At 42.5% G+C, this 24225-nt stretch overlaps 1 protein-coding gene across 35 annotated transcripts in view; it reads right to left on the reverse strand.

Moving 5' to 3' along the window:
• RBFOX1 (RNA binding fox-1 homolog 1) overlaps window positions 1–24225 on the reverse strand; it is a 1500640-nt gene that overhangs the window by 82672 nt on the left and 1393743 nt on the right. For 29 of the 35 annotated variants that reach the window (XM_081170175.1, XM_081170150.1, XM_081170155.1 and 26 more), the window contains one exon: window positions 8456–8536. The exons of the other annotated variants lie outside the window; for them this stretch is intronic. In XM_081170175.1, the coding sequence (XP_081026301.1) occupies window positions 8456–8536 (81 nt within the window). The remainder of the gene's footprint in view (window positions 1–8455; window positions 8537–24225) is intronic. 35 annotated transcript variants of the gene reach the window in all.

The raw sequence follows: 24225 nt of genomic DNA on the forward strand, positions 1-24225 counted from the left end.
TTTGCCATGTGGTTTTCCCCTCCCCATCATTTCCAATATAAACTCTGTCCCCTGACTCTAAGTGGGATAGTTCTATCACAGAATTGCACCAGTTATTGAAGTGTTCATAACTTCTATTAGTTTAGTCATTTGTAGAGGCCACCATTCCCAGGTCAGCTCACTTTGGAATGAAACTCTCCTCTGCTGTTCAAATGGGGATTCTGATTTGTCTTCGCAGTAGCAGTTCTGCTGGTCTATCAGTAATGTTTATCTGTAGCTTAAAAGAGCAATATATGAGCCATTCCATCTTCAGATATTATTTTGGGAAGACTAAAATTTGCTGGATATTAGTGTGGGGTTGCAATAATATGGTAAAAGTTGAAAGAAGTCTGGAATGACTGGAATGCTATAAACTGGGACGCACTGTCGGCAGCAAGTTCACCTGGAATGCCAAAACTAAGAAAGCTTTGCCCCCCAGTAGTGCAACAACACTGTAGCAGGTAATGTTGGGTAAGGGAAGTATATCAATATATCATGAACAGTAACCCACAACAACCAAACAACCCACAACAGTTGACACAGGCCAGATGCTACTTCCCTGCCCCCGCCCCATAAGGCTTCAGTGATTAAAGGATCCTTCTGTTGTGCTAATAATCTCTTCTAGATTTGTCAATGGCTAATATTTTGTTCTTTGTGCCATTTCCGATTCCAGAGTACCATATTATCTGCTTGACTCACTAATGGCCTTTGATTATTTCCTCCTAGACTATGAACCAGCAATATAACCTTTCATCGTTGACTCTTCCAATTCATTCATCTGTCCGTGGTCAACAAAGTGCTTTCTAGTTATCTCTGGTCCGTTGATGAGATTTAGGCCATCCATATCAGATGCAAAGAAAGACTTCTGGAATCTCTGGACCTCCACAAGTAGATTGGATGAAATTAGTGTGTGGTTTTTTTATGCTTTTAGAGAAGTGTGCACAGAACAAATATTTCCTGTCCTAGCTTGGCTTGAGAAACTCAGGGGAGGCTGGGTTGAGAGAGTTGCACTTACTGGTGAAACATCATCATGTCCAGAGCAGAGTCAAGTCCAATAGACACACTGAGGTAGGATATTCCATTTCACAACCAGCAAGGCACAGTGTGGCAGGGCTCTGGACTATATCAGGGTCTGGCATGTCTTGCTTTTCAGAAACCCATGCTGGGTTTTAGTAATCACAGCATCCTTTTTGAAGTGCTTACAGACAGAGCATATGATTATTTGTTCTAGAACCTGTCCCTGATAAGAGTCCTGTAGCAAGTGGGTTCCACTTGACAGTTGTAGAAGTGCTCCACCTAGTTCCAATCCATAGTTGCTTTCATCAGCACTTAACCACTGTTGGCATCACAAAATTGTAGGACCGAATATCCCTTTTCCTCTGAAAAGGAAGCTTACTGATTTTCATGTGTGCATGCACACACAATGCCAGAACATGGTAGATTTCAATGATAAATGCAGTGGTTGTGCTCTGTTGAGATGATTTTCAAATATTGATCTTGATCATTCACCATTCCCCCCAAAAGTGTCTCAGCTCTGTAATGCTAGAGGTATTTTTAGCTCTTTGGTGGCATTTACTTTTTCTTGGCATGACTTTTTATGCTGTACAATAACAACTCTGCCTTGGTAAAAAAAATACATTTCCTGTAGTTTGTTGAGTCTGAATTCATGGATCCAATTGAAGACTTATGACCATCCATTTATTATGGCCTTCCTTTGTTGTACCACCATGTATTAAGGTGTCTTCCACGAAGTTAATGGCACTTTTTATGTCTCTAAGGAATGCTGTCAAATTCAGTTGAAAAATCTCAGACGCACTTGCGATCTTGAATGACAACCACCGGAAACAGAATCTTTGAAAGTACAGTATGTGATGAACAAAATGTAGACAATTTAGCACTCAGGTTTGTCAAAGGCATTTGCCAACAATCATATGATACATTTTGGCTCCTATTACTTTGAGGAAAAGGTCCTCTTCCATGGAAGTATTTTTCATCATTCACTAAGCTTTCATTTAAAAAGTTGAGGGCAGCTAGCATGGCCATTAATCTTGGATGATGGGAGTTGCAATCTGACAACATCTGGCGGGTCACACATTCCCCACCCCCGAATGGGGAACCATGCTTGGTGTTTGTACACTGCATTATTTGGCATTAGATATTAACCATGTTCACATAGTTACCTTTTAATAGACAAATGGCTGGTATCCAACTAAGTTCTACTCAGAGTAAATTTACTGAAATTAATGGGCCTAAATTAGTCATGCTAAATTAACCACAATGGGCCTATTCTGAGCAGAATTTAGTTGGCTATTTGTGGGTTAAACCACAGAGCCTAGGGCTTCCTATCAGAAGGTCATCGGTTTGAATCCCCGTGACGGGGTGAGCTCCCGTTGCTCGGTCCCTGCTCCTGCCAACCTAGCAGTTCAAAAGCACGTCAAAGTGCAAGTAGAAAAATAGGTACTGCTCTGTCGGGAAGGTAAATGGTGTTTCCGTGCACTGCTCTGGTTCACCAGAAGCAGCTTAGTCATGCTGGCCACATGACCCGGAAGCTGTACGCCGGCTCCCTTGGCCAGTAAAGTGAGATAAGCGCTGCAACCCCAGAGTCTGCCACGACTGGACCTAATGGTCAGGGGTCCCTTTACCTTTACCTTTAACCCACAAGTCTCCAAACTCTCCTATGCTATATATTGTATTGTTTTCAGTAGTTTAATTCATAGCTGTGCTATGAATTAAGAGACTGTCCAGCTTATAAATTCTTATCCTACACCCAGTGAACACAAAGTGTATTCAAGACAGTGAAGATCCTGGGGTGCATAAGGTGATCTTCTGCAGGTCAGAGGAGTTCTGGAATCATGGCTAGGTCACTTCTGAAATGGCTATGACAGCAGCTCCTAGATGTCATTTGAAATCAATGATCCTTTCCCCCTTCCCCTTTGTGTGTCTTGTTCTAGGTCTTCAGGACAGAACTGTCTTTCTTCTTTGAACAGTGTCCATGAAAAAATAAAACATAAATTTAGGGCCGGGTCCTCAAAAGGTGGCTCCCAACACATAAAAACACAATTTATAATTGTTAAATAGAAAATCTACAAAATCACAAGAAATCAGCACTGGCTGAGGTAAGAACAGATTTCAGCACATGATTAATCATCCCAATTAAATCAGTGGGGGTAGTTTAACTGTGAGCTGCCTCATTGTACATCCTGCTGTCATGGTTTTGTGTAACTGTGGCAACTTCTCCCCCCACCCTGTGAGCACATCGACAACATGACTAGCACCAGTTATCACATGTGTCACCTCTCCTGAAAGCCAAAGATGATTGTATGAGTCCACCTGAAGTGAAAACCAGCTTACAAACAGTGATAGGCAAATCTGTCATTTTCAGGTTCTCACAGACTTTCATTCTTCCAAACTTAAATTCAATTCACCACATTTCTGCATATATTTGATTTTTTTAAAAAAAAGTCAGCATGAAAATCCACATGCATTTCTCACTGGGAGAGCCAATGGTGGAGACCAGGAGTGAAATCTTTACTCGGCCATGTGAAACTCACTGGGCCATGTTGGACCAGTCACTGCATCTCAGCCTAACCAACTTCACAGGGCTGCGGAAAACCACATATGCCACCTCAAGCTCCTTGGCAAAAAATATGGGATATAAAGATGTACATTTTTTGTATACAAAAATGCAGTGCTTTTTTTTCTTTAAAAATGTTTTGGGGGTACTCTCATTTTCCTACTCATTTTGAAATACTGCCCCTCAGTGAAGCCAAACTTAGATTCACAAAATGTTTACGGGTATGCGTACCCCTGTGTACCCCCCAGAAAAAAAGACTGCACAAATGTATACCTAGTATGTGCATTTTGTTCTACAAGCAGTCTTCCCTAACAGAATCTATTTTTTGTACACAGTTTCCACCAATATGCACATTTTTGCACACATTCTTTGGTCGAAGAACCACATTCAGGGAAGGCCAGGTTCCAAAAGATAGCTGTGTTTTATGGATTTCTTAAGGAAATGCAAATCTGTTAAGTTCTCATTAAAATGAAACAAATTTCCCCTCCCACCTTTACCTATAAGCTGAATTGTGCTCAAAGTTCCTGTGTAAATTAGTAGCGGCTAAGAAAGAAATTTTAATAAATCACTGTGATAAATGCACAGTGCAGGAAAACTAAAATGCGCGCGCACACACAGGCAGAATATTTTTTGATTTAATAAACTGATTTATTACTTTAGATTTAGAAGCCTATCAACTAGATGAATAACTGGGTGCAGTTCTCCCCCCCCCCAATATGGAAGAGCAGGATTTAAGGTAGTCAGAGCCTCTTTCACAATCTACTTAAGAAGACGTCACATTCGAAACCTTTCCCTGTCAGTGGTATCACAGGCTCCTGGGGACTCTTGTGAAGCGACTGCCTCCCCACCTTTCACAACTATCTCATCTTTGCCTTGTTGCTTTCAGTCTAAAATCCCAGAGCAACATGGTTTATTGTTTTAATATCTCTCTGGCACAAGGCAGAAGTATCCCACAGTGGCTACTTATCTGTCATATGTATTTTTGTGAAAGAAATATCAAGACAAGCCTGCTGTTTGGAGGAATACCAGAAGACTGTCGGGCGGTAGCTGGGTTACATTTTCCAAAAGGAACAGAACAGTGCAAGTCAAGGGAGAGGTGGGGGAGAGAGAAAAGGCAGCTTCTGAAGAAATGCTCAGTATATGCTACTGAGGGATGTCTGGCAACCCCTAAGCGCTTTTCCTGGCTTTATGAAACTGCTTTTCTATTCTGCTTGTATCCCTCTACAATGGTACCTCTGGATGTGAACGGGATCTGTTCCAGAGCCCCGTTGGCATCCAGAAGTGAATTCAACCTGCGTCTGCACGTGCACGGGTCGCAATACGCCACTTCTGCACATACGCGTTACGTCATTTTGACCATCTGCACATGAGCGAGCAGCGAAACCCGGAAGTAACGCGCTCCGTTACTTCTGGGTCACCACAGCACTCAACCCAAAAATACTTATCCCAAGGTATGACTGTAATGTACAGTCATACCTTGGATCTCAAACGGCTTAGTTGCCGAACGCTTCGGCTGAACGTCTGGTGGGGATTCCGTGGCTTCCTGCAGCCAATCAGAAGCCCGCTTTGGTTTCCGAATGTTTTGGAAGTCGAATGGACTTCCGGAACGGATTCTGTTCAGCTTCTAAGGTATGACTGTAGTGATGGGGAACATGCAAATCTGCCTGCAGTTCTTACTATCTGGCCCTTCGAGTTATCACCAGGACCCAGACCCTTCTTGCACCCTCTGTGAGGGATTTTGCCCAGCAGGAATTCCTTCAGCTCTTGCTGGTCTCAGTTGAGAATAGAGAGTGATGTGTGATTGTCTACTGCACAATGGTAAACACCACACTTGCTGCTCAACCGAAACAGCTTGCCGTTTGTTCTGCTTTGGAGCTAAAGAGCAGCTTTTCTAGGGGGAATGTGGTGGGAGGCAAAACTGCTTGGACCTGTGCCTAGAAAGCATGAGACAAGTGGAAAACCACCCAAACCCATGCTTTCTAGGCAGAAGTGTGGATGAGCCCATAGTTTAAAGTGCCTTGGCAACCCATAGAGATTTTTAACCTGGCAAGGTCCTTGAAATTTACATCCAGTTTCACTTAGGATGTAATTTGGAAATAATTTCAAGGTGAGGTAAAGGTAAAGGACCCCCAGATGGCTAAGTCCAGTCAAAGTGGGGTGTGGCGCTTATCTTGCTTTTCAGGCCAAGAGAGCCAGTGTTTGTCCACAGATACCTTTCTGGGTCATGTGGCCAGCATGACTAAATCTGGTGCATGGAGGACCATGACAGAAGCCAGAGCGCATGGAAACATAGTTTACCTTCCTGCAGTAGGTTTATCAACATAAACATCAGTCTGTATCTTCACCCCAGAGTCCTAGGTGTGCTTCACTGTACAGGCTTTCCAATCAGTCAATCAATCAATCAATCAATCAATCAATCAATTAACTGAACACTCAGAAGGAACAGATTAATGCACACACTCCTAACTCTCTCCTTTGAAAAGAACAGGTGAGCTAGGCCTGTGAAACACATGCGGGTTTCTGGATAGGGCTATCTGCCCTCTGGAGCTTCTGTACCTGAACTAAAATTACTGGATCAGGGCCCATGAACTTTAAGAGTGAGAAAGACATTAGAGCTTTAATTATCAGATGTCTCACTCTGTTTATTTTAATGCCAAACACCAAAAAGCGCCAACGTCCGACGACGGGACACATCAAATGAGTTTGTGTGGACTGAATGGAAGGGCTGGCATTGGCAGTAGAGCAGAGTGAATATTGCTAATTAAAACAGCTGAAATGGAATAGCATTTTTGGACACAATGGGCTGTAAACTGACTTTCTATTAATTGAGCTCAGTGTAATGACATATCGGAATGAATAGCTAGTGATCTGGAAATTCATTTAGACCATTAGTTTAATTACAGAAACTGATGGAAGTTTTCTCAGACAATTATGGAAAGAACTGGAGCACCGTGAGATAGGATTTAGAAGATTTTGCATCTTCTCCATCTACCCTTCCCCACTTTTTAGAATACTGAATTGTGCCGCAGGAAACAACAGTAATAGGCCTGAGTAACATATTCTTGTGTGGAAGCCTTTACTCTGTCAACTAGGGGACAGATGTATAACTCTGTCAATTTCAGTTTTTATTAGTTTCTCAATTTCCCAACTTTAAATTTAGTGAAGGCTGGTCTATTACGGCAAATGGGGTATTGCCCCACCAATCACAGTCTGTTCTTAGCCAGCCCCAACTGGCTGCCTTCTTCCTTACGACCAGTGCAGGGGAGTGTGACCCTGTCTGTCAGTTTACTCTCCTTCAGTCTCAGTGTTGCCCTTTGTATAACTTAGAAAGGAAGAGGATGGCCCTGTTTGTCACTGGTTCTGGTGCCCCCTACTTTTGGGCTCCCTGCTCTCCACCCTATTAGTTCTCTTGTTCACAAGCCACCACTGCTTAAATCCAATATGCTGCATTTCTTCACCAGTTTGTGAATTTTGTGTACAAAAATAGTCCTCTTGAAAATCCGATAGAATTTTAGAGAGCATTTCCCCTAATACACCCATTTCGCAAGGACATTTCCCTACAATAAAGCAATTTTTTTTAATTAATATATGCATTTTTATGGGTACTTTCCCCGAACAAACATTTCTGCGCACTCGATTTCCTTGGAGAACTGAAATTCAGAGAAAAGCAAATTCTTTACAGCCACCCAGCAATGTTAGATAGAAGTCCAGGTTATTAGCTTGGCTACCGTGGCTCATACTTATGGTGTGTGTGTTTTTAAAATGTCTTGAAGGGCAGCCACAATAGTTCATGACTGTCCTGATCCTAGCTGGGGGGGGGGCAGTGCAGCCCTACTCAGAACCATCAACACACCATTCCCAGAGTCAAACAAGCCACACACCAAAAGCACCTCTTTCTTGTCAGGAATGATGTTATTGATACAGTCCATTACCAATCTCAGACAGTAGTTTAGCATCATCATCTAAATTAGATGAAAAGGGGGGGGCGTGTCATCACTGTACTGATCACATTGCATCAAAATCCCAGATCTGGCAACTGCCACACAGCATCTTGTTCCTAGTGGGATGCAGCTGGCTGCGCTTTCTGGAGTGGCCTGGGAATGACGCTACATTACACCATTCCAGAAACATGGGGGGCATTGGAGAGAGCCATATATTGCAGTGAGAAATGCAAGACCCTTGCTTGAAAGTTTTTTTCACCCCCCAAAAGAGAAATGGGGTGATAGCATCCTCAAAAAACTGAAGGAAGTGGTAGCCCCCAACCACCCCCTACTCTGAAGATGTTGGAGAAATTATTGCCCCCCTCTTGTGATCTTGGAGCGGACTTCATTTTGATTAGAGCAATGTACATTAAATTAACTCAAATTATTTGATTAATCAATTGTTAATTGTTTGAGTAGTTTTGTTAGTTTAAATGTGGAATTATGATTATTAGTACAACAGTAGCAGTAGTAATAGTATTTTGTGTAACTGGTGTAATTAGAAGCCTATTAAGGCTTTAAGAGGTATATACTACTACTACTACTAATATGGTTTTGAATGTGGACTTTGCATTCTGTTTCTTACATTGCTTCCTTTTTGTTGGCACTTGTAAACTGCTTAGAGATTCCTGCTGAAATATGAAGCAGTACATAAATTAACTAGCCAATTAAATAAAAGTAAAACCACTTCCGGATGGTTGAAAACAGCAGCAACAACAAAAGTTAATTTCTTAACCTTATCCCATGACAAACAGATCAGCAGCCAAACATTTGCATCACTTCTCTCTGTATATCACATTTCAACTTTGTGAGATATTAAGGGGCTGAAATTGACATTTCACAGGCAAAGCAAAAAAGAAAAGAGCTGCAATGACTGGCTTACTTGTGGACGTGTATACTAGTGAACTGGGGGCACTGTACATGGGAGATCCCTCTTGGTTTGCCTGGCACAGCAGCACCCTGCCTATGAAAGAGAGAGAGAGAGAGAAAGAGAGAGAGAGAAAGAAAGAGGAAGAAAAGAGAGCACGGTCTGAGTTTGGGAATACTCAAGCTAAATTAGTTAAGTTGAAAGAAAAAAAAAAACCAACATGATGAGGCTATGAAAAGTGCATTGCCTTTGGCTGAAAAGAACCACCACCACCAACAAAACCTTTCCAGGTACACTAAAGCTTCAATCCTACCCCCCCCCCCACTTACCTGGGAGTAAGCCACACTGAAGTGAATGGGACTTACTTCTGAGTAGACACGTGACCATATCCAGCATTCTCTGTCTACTGGCACAAGAGCCCTTGCGCTAACGGATGATGTTTAAAGGTTGCGCAACAAAGGTTATGCTAGCGGAGGCTTGATGCACAACAGCTGATTCTTGTTGTGTAACCCACTGCACAACAACCTTTTGCGAAATAGCTGTTTCTGGCTGTATAATCCACCATTTCCCTTGTGCAACTGTGTCCCACCAATGCAACAAGTAAACGAATAAATGGCTTTCACTTAGCACTGACTGGGGCTGCAGCCTGCATTACATACTGACAATTTGACACTCCAACCATCCCAATGCAAAATATATATTAATTTCACATTGGGAGGCCAGGACAGGTACACCGCCCTGAGTAGTAAAAGTGGCCACTTGCTCTCTCTCTCTCTCTTTCTCAAACTCTTTCCACATCTAGGCTGATGTTGAACCTGTCCTATCAATTCTCCCCCCCCCCCCCAAAAAAAAGGTTGCAGTGGTCCAGACTAATGTTCATTCCATCCAATGACCAAGTATGGTGGCTTATTTTTCAGAGTGGAAAGTATTTTGAAGGGAAGGGGTTGTTTGCTTCTGTGAGCTCTCATTTAGAAAGGATGAGCAATGCATTTTGTGGACTTTAACATGTAGTTCAGTTGCCTCCAGTGTTAAGATAACTGAACACAAAGGACTTGTATACCTTTAAGTATTAGACAAATGGGGGGATTTTAGACCCTTTTCTTATCACTGCATAAAATGTTCACTCTACCCAAGATACCATCTTCCTTTTCACCCCAGTTTGCTCTGTGTTATTAATCCTATGATTCTCTACACCTTACAGGATAGCTAAAAATGTATTTGCGCCCATACACCAATCATGCTGCTACACTCACCCCCAATTTATTCAACTATACTCATATTTTTACACAGCTCTTAAGGTTAACCCTTTCCCCATACCTCCTTTGACTACACAAGAACGAAATAAGAGTTTGGATGCTGGTTTAGGCCAAAGGCCTATGTGGTCCAGCATCTTCTTCCATAGGGGCCTCAATGGGAAGGCTGCAAGCAGAATCTGAGCACAATAGCACCCTCCTTACTTGTGATTTCCAACAATTGCCACTCAGAGGCATACTGCCTCCAATAGTGACGGTGGAACACAGCGATTGTGGCTAATAGATAAAAAAAAAATTGTGGGATGTATCAATTGTTACTCATACTCAGAGTATACCCGTTATAATTAATAGACATTAAAGGGGGAAATAGTGCTGTGTTAAAATCATGTCCTCCAGTTTCTCAAAGGGCTTCTTCCTCTGCAAATGAGCCTTCTTATTTTCTGCCTCATTCTCAAGGCACTTGGAAATTTCTTTAGAATTTCAAGGGGTGCAGATTTTGAGCATACTTTATCATTATAAGATGGCCAAGGACAGTGTGTACACTTTTCTTTCCATCAAACATTCCTTCGGCACTCTGCAGCCTCCTTGACTGCCCACACTTCCAGATCTGAAAAAAGTCCCATGAGAGGAGTCATCTCATGATGTCTTCTCCTGGATTTTAACTGAAATGTGGGCACTAAGGAAAGCTGCAGAGTGTAAACTGATTTGTTAGAATGTAAGAAAGAAGACTCACAAACACCTCATGGCCATATTGAAAGTAAGATAAGCACAGCAAAACCCTTATATCCGACCCATGCAAATGTCACTGCTTTGCTCTCTCCCCTTAGATAATTTTCAAATGTGCTTTCTTCTCTTATTAATTTTAGTGTTTTGTTGGAAGCTGTCCAGAGTGGCTGGGGAAACCCAGCCAGATGGGCGGGGTATAAATAAATTATTATTATTATTATTATTATTATTATTATTATTATTATTATTATTATTGATGGGTAATGGTCAGGGGGAAAACTCTCAAGGGGCTTTTTTTTGCCAGTGTTAAAAAGAAAGGTAAACATGATGTGATTGCAAGTGATGCTTCTAGGTAACATGCAGTTAGGCTCTAAGTTCTCTGGAATACTATTTTACAATGGTTTCCCAATCACACAGAGGGAACTCTCTGTATTTATAGCTGCCTATGCAGTGGCTCTTTAAATGTTCCAATGAATGTGTGTAGGTTAGGGCTAAGCATGCCACAACAATCCCATACCTCCTCACTCATTGAATGTGCAAAGGTGTTGATCAGAATCCCCATTTCATCCACACATTTGCCACTGAAATGGTTAATGAGAAAAATATCCTCATTAACTACCTTAATGGTAAAGACGCCAGGGTGACAAGATGTAACTAATTGCTCACTAGGTGATCTTGGACATCCAATTAATCAAGGGACATTTTTTTTAATGGTACTTTTGCATTTGTATATCCCGTTTCCACTGTTCCAAGCACTTCATGCACATTCGCTCAGTGATTCTCATGACAGTCCTGCCAAATAGATGGGATTTTACCCCTGTGATACAGATGGGCAACTGAGGTTGAAAGAATGGCAGCTAGGCCTTAAGGCAGGGATGTGGAACATTTTCCTTCTGAGGGCAATGTGCCAGTGGTAGGCGGGTCCAGGGGCAAAAGTGTAGGGGGGCAACAAATACTAATTTACTCATACATCCTTCTCTACCCTCCATCTATGAAAGCAAGAAGCATGATCGGAGTTCAAATGTAAACTACAAAAACAATTATGCAGACAGGAAGCCAGAAGGGCTGTGTGGGACTTTCCTGTGTTTTGCAATGTCATATACATATATCAACTATCTCCCTTTTGGATAGAAGTCATGGTTTTGCCCAATGTGCAATGAGCTCCTGGCTCCCTTGCAATGCTCCCTTTGAGGCCAAAGTAGCAGACCTGAAAAAGCTAAGGGAAGCAGAGATGCTAGAGGTTTGAGGCCTTCAGGGATGGTATAAGTGTGTCCCACTCACATGACGTTTAAGTCCCCTGCTCTCAGGGAGAATGAAGGTCTTGGGGACGGAGAGGGGCCATCTGAGGAAGAGGTAAACAGTCCCTCAGAAGGCTGATGTAAAGCTATGTTCTTGTGCCGATAATACTTCTCTGGAGGCAGGGGGATCATCAGGAACAGAGATAGTTGGGTGCATGGTGGGCATACAGAACACAGGGTGAATTGTCTGCCTGAAGCAAGGAAGCATTATCAAAATGTAAAGACAACTCTGGCGAAAACACCCAAGCAGGATGCAATCCAGGAATGATGAGGGATGTGATTTGGGAAGTGTCCTGAGGGCCAGAAGAGGAGTCTTGGAGGGCCACATTCAGCCACTGGGTCTGAGGTTCTGTCCCTTCTTTCTGAAAAGTGGTCTACCTAAACCTAGGAAGTTTTCAGATGAGGTGATGTTTGAAATGAAGAATACCAGATCGCAATACCAGAACACAATCTATTACGGTTTACAGAATATTATTATATTTCAAGCATAGTTATTTCTCTCATTTGTTGTTTAGTTTGTTTCTTCTCTTGTAGCTTCTTTTTTCTTACAATAAAAAAGTCTGTTTCTTCGTTTCCAACCCATCCCACCCTTAGCAAATTTATTCCAGGATGCTGTTAGCAAAATGGATTAAGTTGCTTTCTAAATACATACAAATTAACCCGATATTGTTTAATATTACTTATGTTAATTATATATAGATGTTTCAAAACCTTTTTAAAAAAATAAAGCTGTTGCCATTTTTAAAAACAAAACAAAACAAAACACTAATAACGTAGTGTTGAAGTATTATCATACAAATGGTAAAAAAAACCCCAGCTAGATTAACAACTCTGATGATAGTTAATGCATTCCTAAAACTTCTGAGGAGCTGTTACAACCCATTACAGCTGAAATATTGGTGTATGAAAAATTAATAAAGCCAGCAGAAAATGGAATCCGGCATCTGCAGCAGCTATTTACATAGAAAGAATCACCCGGAATTAATTATGCTCTATGTTACATTCTAATGAGTTTTTCATTAAAATGTACACTATTATGGAAGCTAAACAAGGATTATTCAAAGAAAAATGCCAACAGCTGTTATTATTTTGAGAAATTAAAATTAGTTAATTGGTTATACATTTAGATCTAGGTCAGGGTTAATCGAACACTATTTATCATACCGTTAGCCTGTGTGTTTTGTAGGGGAAATAATGTCTACATCACCTTCTTCAGGGTCGTACTTCCCTGGAAGGAGCAGGTTCCAAGACAGCAGGGTGCTCCTCTTGTGCTCCTGTGTCACTCTCTCTAGGTAACCTCAGTGGCAAGGAGTGCCTTTTAACAGCTGTTTCAGTAAAACAGGAGTATGGCAAAGTGGGGCTCCCCCTGAAGTTGGCCCAGAAACCGCAGGTACTGCAAAATTCAGCATCTTGACTGTTCATTGGGAAAGGATACTGACGTCATGCTATGCCACTGCTGCTGCCAGTTAGCTATCAGTCAAAGTTCAAGATGCTGGTCCTGGTGCACAAAGCCTTAGGCAGCTTGAGACCAGGATACCTAAATGACTGTGGTGGTGGCTACATGTCTTGATGGCTATATATAAAACCTTCAATATCTTTGGCAGCTTGCCTCTGAACGCTAGGCACTGGGAATCACGAGTGGATGATCCACCTGTACATAGGATTGCCATTAAGTTAGTGGGTTGTCCACCGTGAGAACAGAACTTTGGACTAGATGGGGCTTTGGCCTGATCCAACAGGGCTGTTTGCATGCTATTAAGGTGCAGTCTCACGCATGTACGTCATGAGGAATGCCTTGATGGATTTTCATGGGGGAGCATTAAAATTCACCATTCCCTGACAGAGCTGCATCATGCAACATGGCATATCGTGTTCCTCAGTTCTTGAACTGCTGCAAATCACGAACCTGATCCAATGCATAGCCTTGCAAAGCATTAGCCACATTCCCAAAGATATTTCAAGTATCAAAGTCCTTTAGCTAAGCTTGTCCCTCCCAGTGGATCTCTCAAATAATTGGTGTTAAGGTACTAATCTGCTGAGGGAATACAGGGCACTGAGCAACTGTACAACAATGCTCTACATGTATTAATCATATTGCCAACAACTGTGCAATTACTGTTCAGACTTGAGAGCAGCCCTCAGGGGGAAGGGAGGAAACAATCATGGAGGTGATGCTACCAAGGATCTAGTGACTTGGACAGGGCAAAGTTTAAGTGGAAACATGTAGACCAGACTGCTGACTGGGGTCAGTTACAGGGAACGTATTACTCCCTTGTTAAAACAACTTCACTGGTTACCAGTCTATTTCCAGGCACTGCTCAAAGCCCTATATGGCTTGGGCCCAGACTACCAGAAATATCACATTTCACTATATTAACCTGCTTGGGTGAGAAATTCCCCAGGTGAGCACCTTTTCTTGGTCCCATAAATATTAGAAGCATGGTTGGTGGTGACACAAGAGAGAGCCTTTTCTGTGGCTGCTGTCATATTGTGCAATTTGTTCCCAATAGCACTAAGATTGGCTCCCTCTTTGCTATCCTTCTGCTGGCAGGTCAAGACCTTCCTATTCAGGCACCCTTTGAAATCTAAGGAACAGGGGATGCTGATCACTGGGTTGCTGCTGGGGCTAACTGTATTGTAATTGCTGCTTCTAAATGTATTTTATAATAATGTTTTTATTATGTTATGTCACCTGGGATTGCAGCTTGGGGGAGAGGAAGGATATAAATACATTTTCTGAACTGTCTTCAGAGACAGGCCTATGTATAATGTGTTGCAGTAATCTAACCTATAGGTTACCGGAGCATAAATAACAGAAGTTATGGTATCCCTATCTTTATAGAAGTGCAGCTGGACCACCAGCCAAAGCCACTGAGGCCACCTGAGCTTCAAGTGACAGCAAAGGATCCAGGAGTATCCCCAAGCTATGTAACCCCTCCTTCAGAGGGATGGTAACCTCATTAAGAGCAGGCAACCTCCCATCCATCTGGTCTAGGGAACCATCCACTGATAGTGCCTCAGTCTTATCTGGACTGAGCTTCACTTTGCTGACTCTCATTTAGTCTATTACCAAGGCAAGATACTGGTCCAGCACTTCTACTGCCTCACCTGCAGATGTAAAGGAAAAGTAGAGCTGTATGCCAACAGCATATTGCTGACAACTTACTCCAAAATTTCAGATGACCCCACTCGGTGGTTTCATGTAAATGTTAGACAACATGGGGGATAAATTGAACCCTAAGGAATCCCCACATTGAATGCTCCACTTTTAATGGGAGAAAATTCCAAAGGCTTTATACACTAAATCCAGCATCTTGAAATTAGCCCAGTAGCTATGTGGCGGGCAGTGCAATTCTGCCAACAGTGGGGTAATGTTTGGGCAGTACAATGGGACCTCCGGTTACAAACTTAATTCATTCCAGAGGTCCGCTCTTAACCCGAAACCATTCTTAACATGAGGCATGCTTTCACTAATGCTGCCTCCTGCTGCTGCCAGTGCGCAACTTCCACTTGCATCCTGGGACAAAGTTCGCAACAAGGGGCATCTACTTCCGGGTTAGTGGAGCTCATTACCCGAAGCGTTCGTAAAGGGGGCGGTACGTAACCAGAGGTTCCACTGTATCTCTCCCATTGAACAGTCAAGACAGTTGCATTTTGCACCAGTTGCAGCTTCTGAACCTACTTCATGGACAGCACCACACAGAGTGCATTGTGGAACTCAATGATCAACGAAGTCACCTGATCCCAATCTGTATAGGGTATTTTGCAACAAACCCAGAACCTTACTGTGAAGTCCCCAGATCTACAGCTTCCCTTGGTTCAAGAAATTTGCATTGAATCACCCATCTGGCTTTCTATCGGCACTAGGCATGTACATTAATTTCGTAATTAATGAAACAAATGGGGGTACACCCCTTACGAAATAAATGCATTGGATTGGACGAGTTCCAAATGACAATCTATACATCCATTTCTACTAGTAACAGCAATAAAAGTGGCATTCAGTTTACTGCATTTCCCCAACAATTTACTAATTGTTAATTTCTGCATTAGAATACAGCTTTCGCACAATTTAGAAGCCACTTCCGGAAAACTAATGAAACATATCACAACTTTAGCGCTCATTTCTGTGTTTTTGGTTGCAGGAAAGAAATCTGTTTGCAGTCTCCTTAACCATGAAAATTGTGGGAGAAAGCGGACAAAATTTGGGACAGTATACCAGCATACAATTCTTTACTGTCATTTTCATGGAGGGACAGAAGCAGGTATGCGTGTAAAGGGTGAGTTACACCATGTCCCACTGACATAAATGAAATTTAGGGCAACATGCTGGCATATCAGTCTAAAAGCCCCAGTTTCATAGAACATGGGTAGGCAAACTAAGGCCCAGGGGCTGGATCCAGCCCAATCGCCTTCTAAATCCAACCCGCAGACGGTCCAGGAATCAGCTTGTTTTTACATGAGTAGAATGTGTGCTTTTATTTAAAATGCATCTCTGGGTTATTTGTGGGGCATAGGAATTCGTTCTTTTTTCTTTTTCAAAATATAGTCCAGCCCCCCACAAGGTCTGAGGGACAGTGGACCGGCCCCCTGCTGAAAAAGTTTGCTGACCCCTGCCATAGAGCAGCAGTGTAAAAGGAACATTAGAAAATGGTAGTCAAGAGCTAGCATTACAGTCAGGGTAACACAACTACAGAGTAAGGGTGTGTGGGAGAATGTTGTTGAATGTGAATCTTCAGTCCAGGACCTGATGAATTGTTGGGAAATGCCTCTCACCCCCAAGAAAAAAAATGTTGAAGTAGTTCCTCCCCCAAAGAGAGAGAAATAATGTTCTTGTCCCCAATTAGGGTGCAGAACTTTGAGAGACCAATTGCACATCCTTCTAGACTGCACCTCTATCAGCTGCAGAAGCAGCTGGCTGTAAGGGGCAGAGCCATTGTGCTAGCTTTCTGGCAAGTGGGCGTTACCAGGGAGGAGAGGGGAAGGGGCAAGGAAGTGGGGGAATCTGTGCATTGGGATTGCAATGGTAGAGCCAATCTGGTGCTCACTTCAGTGCATTTGCATCTCATTGAACTCCCCACCACCATACCCCAATACCTCCTGGTAAGCAACAGCGACCCACATACCAGGAAGCGAGTACAGAGGCTCTGCCTCACCCACCACGAAGCTTCTGTTCAGCATACCAATACTTTGATATGAGAAGCTCCAGCAACCAACTTGAGTTTAAGAAAGATGCCTTGTCATGCTGAAAGAATTCCAGTGGTTCATTGTGCAACCCAATTACATGCCTTCTCATATGCAAATTCCATTAGAATCAATGGAGCTCACTCCCAGGTGAGTGGATTTAGAAATGTCATTAAACATTTCTTAGTTTTTGAACTTTTACAGCAACCTAACCTGTGAGAATAAGAAGTCTGCTTTTACCAAATAATTGTGGGCGGTGGAGGAAGGCAGAAGTAGCCCTTGCCATTTATTACGATGCTCAAGGTTTTGGAGTTGATTTACATTGACTTTAATTGTCAGCTTGGAGTTGTCAAGACATAACTATATCTTAAATTTGCATTTGCATTTTTTTTTGGGGGGGGGTTCCCTGCACTTCCCACTTTTGTCTCTTGATCTTGTCTTGCGGAGTAATTGAGCTCCATTCTAATTTTCTTCCACAAGCAGGGTGCTCCCCTTCCAAGGAAGTGAGTTATGCGTATTCAAGAGGTGCATTGTATGAATCTTGTTAAGGTTTGCCGCCTTATAGCCTGCACTGATGGAATATTTAATCAAAGAAATGAGTTGGCAGTTATGATGTACAACACGGTAAAGGCTTGTGGTGTGTGTCTTCACCGCCAATTGAGAAATGGGTGATTTTGCCATTCATCAGTACCAGACTGACAGCTTTGTATAACCTTCTCCTTTCTTTCTTTCTCTACCCTTAAAAACTTATTTATCAAGATTCAAGATATTTTAAATCAACAGTTTCTTTGAAGATATATCATATTTATTTCCAAAGTGGCCAAATTTTTCATCATTTAGTAGTGGGGGGGGGGACTTCTCACTCTGACTATGAAGCATTTTGGATTTTCCATGCAACATTGTTTAAACATGACAATGTTGTGATCTAAAACACAACTTCCTTTACCTTGATGTTTACTGTCATGTTGCACTCTGTGGTTGACAGTCATCAGTCAACCTGGCATCAATCAAACAAGCCATCTCAACTATTTCAACACCACTCTGCACCAAATCTGTAAGATTATTTTACAGTTCTTTCTAACATCACCGCAGCATTTTTTAGCCTGTGTTCCAGTAAACTTTGAGGTTTCATGGAAATTTATCAGTGGTTCCTCAATGCTGGGGTGGGGGGGAATCTACAAAAGAGGATAAACTTTGACAGCTTGTCCACTACTACAAGTCTCTCCCTGAAATGCAAAGATACAGCTATGGTCATTAATGCAAAAATCATAGTTCATTAGTAGATTTGCCTGCAGAGGGTCCTGGGTTTAGCCCTCCACATCTTCAGGGAGAGTTGGGTATGTTCAATGGCAGAAATCTTGGAAAGCCAGTGCCAGTCACTATAGACAATACTGAGCTAGATGGACCAATAAGGCAGCTCCCTATATTTCTAGGAGTGTATGGGTGTGCATTATGCATACTCAATTCACATAGAACAATTCTGAGGCCCAACAGCACTTTCTGCACACTGAGTGAACTGAGGTGGGTGCCATAGGGGACTTCCCAGAATACCCTACAAGAGGGGTGGTGAAACTTTTCTAGCCCAAGGGCCAGCAATCCCTTCTAGGCAACTTTCCGAGGGCCAGTCATGAGTCATGGGTGAGACCACCCTAAAAAACACAGTACCCCAAGGGTGGCCCACCTTTATGTTCCACCTTTCCTGGGAGAGGTTCAAGGCAACATACATGGTTTCCTCCTCTATTTCAATCTCACAACAGACATGTGGAGTAGGTTAGGGCAGAGGATTAGTGACCGTTCCAACGTCACTCAGAAAATGTCCTTTCTGAGTTGTGATAGGAACCAGCGTCTTCCTCACCATCTAACCATTCCATCACATTGCTGTCTTTCATGAGATTTCACAGTCTTATCCTGAAGTCATCTTCAGTTATGATTCTACATCTCAGATGCTAATCCTACCCTTTTTAACCAACACACCATATTGCAGCTGTCATGTCATAGGGATAGCAATGTACACTGAAAAAGTCTTGGATTCAAGGCATACTCTAGCAACAAGGAAGGCATTATGTTAGCCTCAGCTCCCTATATGTAAAAAGGGGAAATAATAATGACCTAGCTTTATGTTTCTTTGTTATTTTAAATAAATAAAGTTACAAAAAACAACAATCTTGACCCACTTCCCGGAGCTGTTGAATAGCACACTCCAAGAACAGATAAGAGCTCTGTGATGGTCTATTGTTGTAAAAGGAACTTTAAACATGTACTTTGGAAATCGTATTCTTTCTTTGGAAATGGAGTATGCTAATATTTCCACTAGAGCATTGTGACCTGAACAAGTTCCTTGTGTTTCCACAGGTCATTTAACACAGGGATTTTCATGTGCAGTTACAAAACAAAACTAGGTCTAAGTCAACTTTATTGTTGCCTCAAAACTGACAATTTTGGGGGGTGGGTGGGTGAGTGTGCTCTCACTGTACTTTGTCTCATTACTCCTCCATCAAGGCCACACTCATCTCTATACTCTCCTTGAGAGTTTTTGGCTGGCTGAAATGGGTCACTGAACTGTGATAATGCCTCTTACTTGCCTGGGGAGAAAATGAAGAGATGTAAGTAGGGTGTGGGGTGTGGGGTGTATAAACCACTGTATAAACCACTGGCTTTTGTATGGCTGGAGTGTAGTCTACTGTGCAAAGGTAACAGTTAACATCCACTGCTCTGCCCACCTCTGGCACTGCCTACCACTGGCTTGTGCCCAAGAGCAAATGCATCCTTCAAACCAAAAAGGGGGGGGGAGGGGAAGCTTTGCCACTCCTGATCTAAGGCATGCATCCATACCAGTAATTAGAAGAACACCAGAAGAAACTCTACATCTTTTATTGGCAGGGCAGACATTATCATTTGCACTGCCAAATTAATACCATTCTAATGGTAACTATAGATTCCCATTAGAAGGGCCAAATACCCCAGGCTTGACTATAAAAATTCACCAGGGAACTTCATGAGGCTGCATACCAAAATCAATAACCTGCCATTTTTTAAATTAAGAGACAAAATAAATGTTAGAGGAAAGTCCAGTAAATTAAGAAAATTACCTTCTAGAGAGATTGAAAGTATTGATTTTAATGTTCAAAATATGTGAACTCTTTGTGGCCTACTCTTTGAAGGCAATTAGAAACTGGACAGTTAATTCAACAGAAGCTTGAGAGAAAAAAATCGATGATTATACTATGGGCATATTATGATATTTGTCATTAACCCAAAGCCATTTCTATCAAGTGACCAAGGTCTCTGATTTATCTGTTCAGGATGGGCTCTGTTTGACTAAGGTGGGTACATAGTAAATTTGATTAAAGTTACAGCAACACTGTTATCTAGAGCTGAAGACAGATGTATGACAAAACAAGATATTGCTCCAGTCTTCCTTCATGTCCCAAACTGTCTGGCGCAAAAGGGTAGGCCAATAATATTGGCCTACTATCTGCACTTTCTAGAATCAATTTTCTAGAAAAGCTTTCCCAGCTGGAGAACTGGATCTTTACAGGGGTTTTGTCTTGTTTCAAATGTATTTGCTATTTTTGAGTTTTGAATTTTTTTAAAAAAAATATCTTTAGTGTACAGTGCCCATTTAATAAATCAATAATATTAATAATAATTTTAGGACTAACTTTTTCTATTATTTTAAGCAGTTTTAATCTGTTTTAATACTGTATCTTATTGCATTTAAATAGTACTATTGTGTTTCAATTGTAACCAACCCTGGGACCTTAGGGTGAAGGGTGGCTAATAAATTGTAATAGCAGCAGCAACAGCAATGCAAATTGTACTTCTGAGAAGACATCCACATGCTGTTAAAGCCATATTAATATATGAATTTAAATACTTGGATGCTTTAAGAAGCAAACAAAAACACCTCATATTAATGCAGAAACAGAACAGAATGGGTAAAAAAATACAAAAGTAACGAAGACCAGAAATAGCTGCAACCATCTATCTCTTGTGTGGGAACAAGATGGACATAAGTTCGGATCTGGCAGGACTTTTCTTATGATCAGACGACATACTACTGAAGCAGAGGCCCCCCGTTCTTCTCACAGCTACAGTTCTGAGAGTGGTTTACCAGTCAATTCCTCTCCCCAAGGAACTCTCAGTTCCCAGGATTCTTTGGAGAAGGCATAACTGTTTAAAATGGTATGATACTGCATTAAACATATAGTGCAGCTGGTCATCCAGCATTCGCTCAAAAGCCTCTAATAAAGAGGAGACCGGCTCCTTCAGAGGCAGGCTGTTTCACAGTTGAACAGATGCTCTTCCCAAAGGTTAGACAGAAGCCCCTTTTCTTGGAATTTACACCCATTGTTCAATCCCTAGCCTCCAGACCAACAACAACAAACCAGATCTGCTCCATCATCTATGTGACAGCCATTTAGGTATTTGAAGATGGATATTGTATTGCCTTTTTTTGTAATCTCTTGTCCAATCCCCCAGACCTTCCACTGGACTCCATCTTAAGGCTCCTTCACACAGACCATCCCAGACCCTTCTCCATGTAGGGTTTACTTTATTTTCTTACATTTATACCCAAGGGACATACATACATATATACATACATGAGCCTTTGATTGGGCCCAGACCTCCATAGCTAAAGCAAGCTAAAGAGATAAAGCATCATGTCTGTGCACAACTATGTGTGAACTGAAGCTCAGGTTGTTCTTTTAATGGAACAATACAACTATATGTTGAGTAGATTTGTTTTTATACTAACAAAGACAATTGCTACAATTTATTTACTAGCTAAATGCCCATTGATGGCAGCGTGAAGGGAATACTTTAATATTTGAGAAGACTCCTTTAGCAAGGAGGGGTGCTATGTCCTCTGTGCATAATGAGACATCCCCATGTACATGTACATACACACACACACACACACACACACACCTATGGGACATACACACCCTTATGTAAAGGCTGGAGGATGGGTCTAGCATTAACCTGAACAATATCCCCAAACACAGAATTTTGCTGATTTGCTCACATACTTAAGCTTGCCATACGTCAGGAAAATTCCCGATTTCCTGGTTTTGGGTGTAAAAATAGGCATTTTGCAGAGGGGCATTTTGCAATTGGCAAAATGTCAGGGAAATCCTGATGTATGACAAGGTGATGGAAAAAGCAGCAGAAATAGCTCCAAAAGCTGTGCCCCCCTTTTTTTTTTACTTTTTGAAATATGGCAACCCTACTTATACTGGGGAAAGCAAAAAAAGTGCCCTTGGGAGCACTACTGAGGTCAGGTCTGAGCCAACTTCCTGCTTCCCAGCTCTACCCAAGGTGCTGCTTTTTGGACATGCTAACCAGCATGGTCGGTGGTTAGGGATTGTGGGAGTTATAGTTCAAGAACACCTGGGGACCCAAGTTGAGAAAAGCAATGCTAGTACTGCTCCAACCTGCAGGTAGACAAACAGATGACAGACCATATGCTGTTTCCTTTTACCCAAACAGCATGTAGCATTGGGGAGGGGTAGGAAATTTAAAGAAATGAAATGATTCACCACAACAAATTAAATACTTGAGTGTATTGGATAGTTCCCTACTGGAGGAGGGTGGGATTGCTTCTGCCATCGTGGGTTGGGTTGGACCTAATGGGGCATTTCTGACTTCTGACTAAGCGTGTTCTCCTTCATGGAGAGCACGTGTTGCGGTGGGGGCCGCTAGGACACTCCAAAGTTGGGGGTGGGCTAATTGATCATTGGCCACTGATGCGATTGGGGCTTCCCTTGTTGTTGGGAAGAAGTTAATGTTGCCATTTGTTGACTGACAGCCAGAAATGCTAAAACTCCTTGCACGAGGCTAGGGCTTCCTCTTTTCACCCGTGCATCGGATTGCCCCTCCCCCCTCCCTAGAATTAGGGTTGTTTGCTTTGACCTTGCTATGCCTGTCATGGGGTCGTCTGCTCTTGGGGCAGGGGCCCGGTAGGAATTTTGTCCATCTGGCTGATTGGCTGGGGCCATTTGGTTTTTGCCTACTGCATAGCAAATCGTCACAACTTGTAAGGTTGTGGTTAGGCATTAGTTTATGGTTTGGTTGGTTGAGGGGCATGGATTGGCTCTAATGCTGCTGCTGCAAGAGATTCTGTTAAAGGAATCGGGGGCTAACTATTGCTTGTCCACTCTGTCAAGGGGGCTCGGCCCATAGCAATGAGCTCCTGGTTGCATTTGGGGAGGGCTGAGGGCAGGTTCCCTGCTCCGTCGCTACCCCCAAGTGTATTCCCCTTTTCTGACTTTCGCATCGTGCGGAATGTCAGTCTGTCCCCCATGGTGGGGCAGATAGTCGCAACCAATGCCTAAGCAACCACTCACATTTTTGTATTTTAATAAAGTTGTGGCCAAAATGATGCCAAAAACCTTAAACAAAAAATTCTGTGTGATGTGTGAGTTATTGGGGTGGCCCTTTGGACCTCGACACGCAATTACATTCCTCAACAATACTTGAAGGATAGAGTGAAGCCTCATCTAAGCTCTGGAATGAATTATAATTGGCAGGCACACCTCCACGTTGCCAGGGACAAAAACCTGCCCTGGAAAATGTCATCCCTGTCTTGAATTATTTGCCCAAACTTGTAGTCCTTGTTGGGAGACATTTCCTTGTCCCCATCAGTAACAGGCAGTGATGTGGTATGAAGCACAGGGAAATGTACAATCTGATGATCAGCCTGAAGGCCACGCTCAGTTCTGAACAAGGATAACGTGCCAGTGGTGGGAGTGGCCAGAGGCAAAAGCAGGTGGAGCAACACATGCAAATTGTGCCTTTGGTACAGGTAAGGTAGATCGTTTCTACATACAATCACACACTCTATCCTTCATCTTGGACAAGCAACAGGCACTATCAGAGTTCAAGGATCCATTTCAGTCAGGCAAAAACACCAGAGGGGTATGTCCTGGGGAGAGGGGCCATGGCCTTGAGAGGGGCATATTCTCACACAACTTGGCATGACACCCCCACCCCTAATCTATGCACAAAGGACTACTAAACATTGGGGGGGGGGACCAGGGAAAATGTGACACAGGGATGCTTCTTTTTGACACTAGCCTTCTGTCTTCAGTAATGTGCAGCTCTTAATCTTCCAAATACAGTCATATCTTGGATCTCAAATGCCTCGGCACCCAAACAAAATGGGCTCCCAAACAATCGAAACCCGGAAGTGAGTGTTCCAGTTTTCTAACGTTGTTTTGGAAGCCAGACGTCTGAAAGGACTTCCTGCAGCCAATCAGAAGCCAAGCTTTGGTTTCCGAACGTTTTAGATGTCGAACGGAGTTCTGGAATGGACTGTACA

This window comes from Podarcis bocagei (assembly GCF_964188305.1).
Source record: "Podarcis bocagei genome assembly, chromosome: 14".
NCBI classification, from domain to species: Eukaryota; Metazoa; Chordata; class Lepidosauria; order Squamata; family Lacertidae; genus Podarcis; species Podarcis bocagei.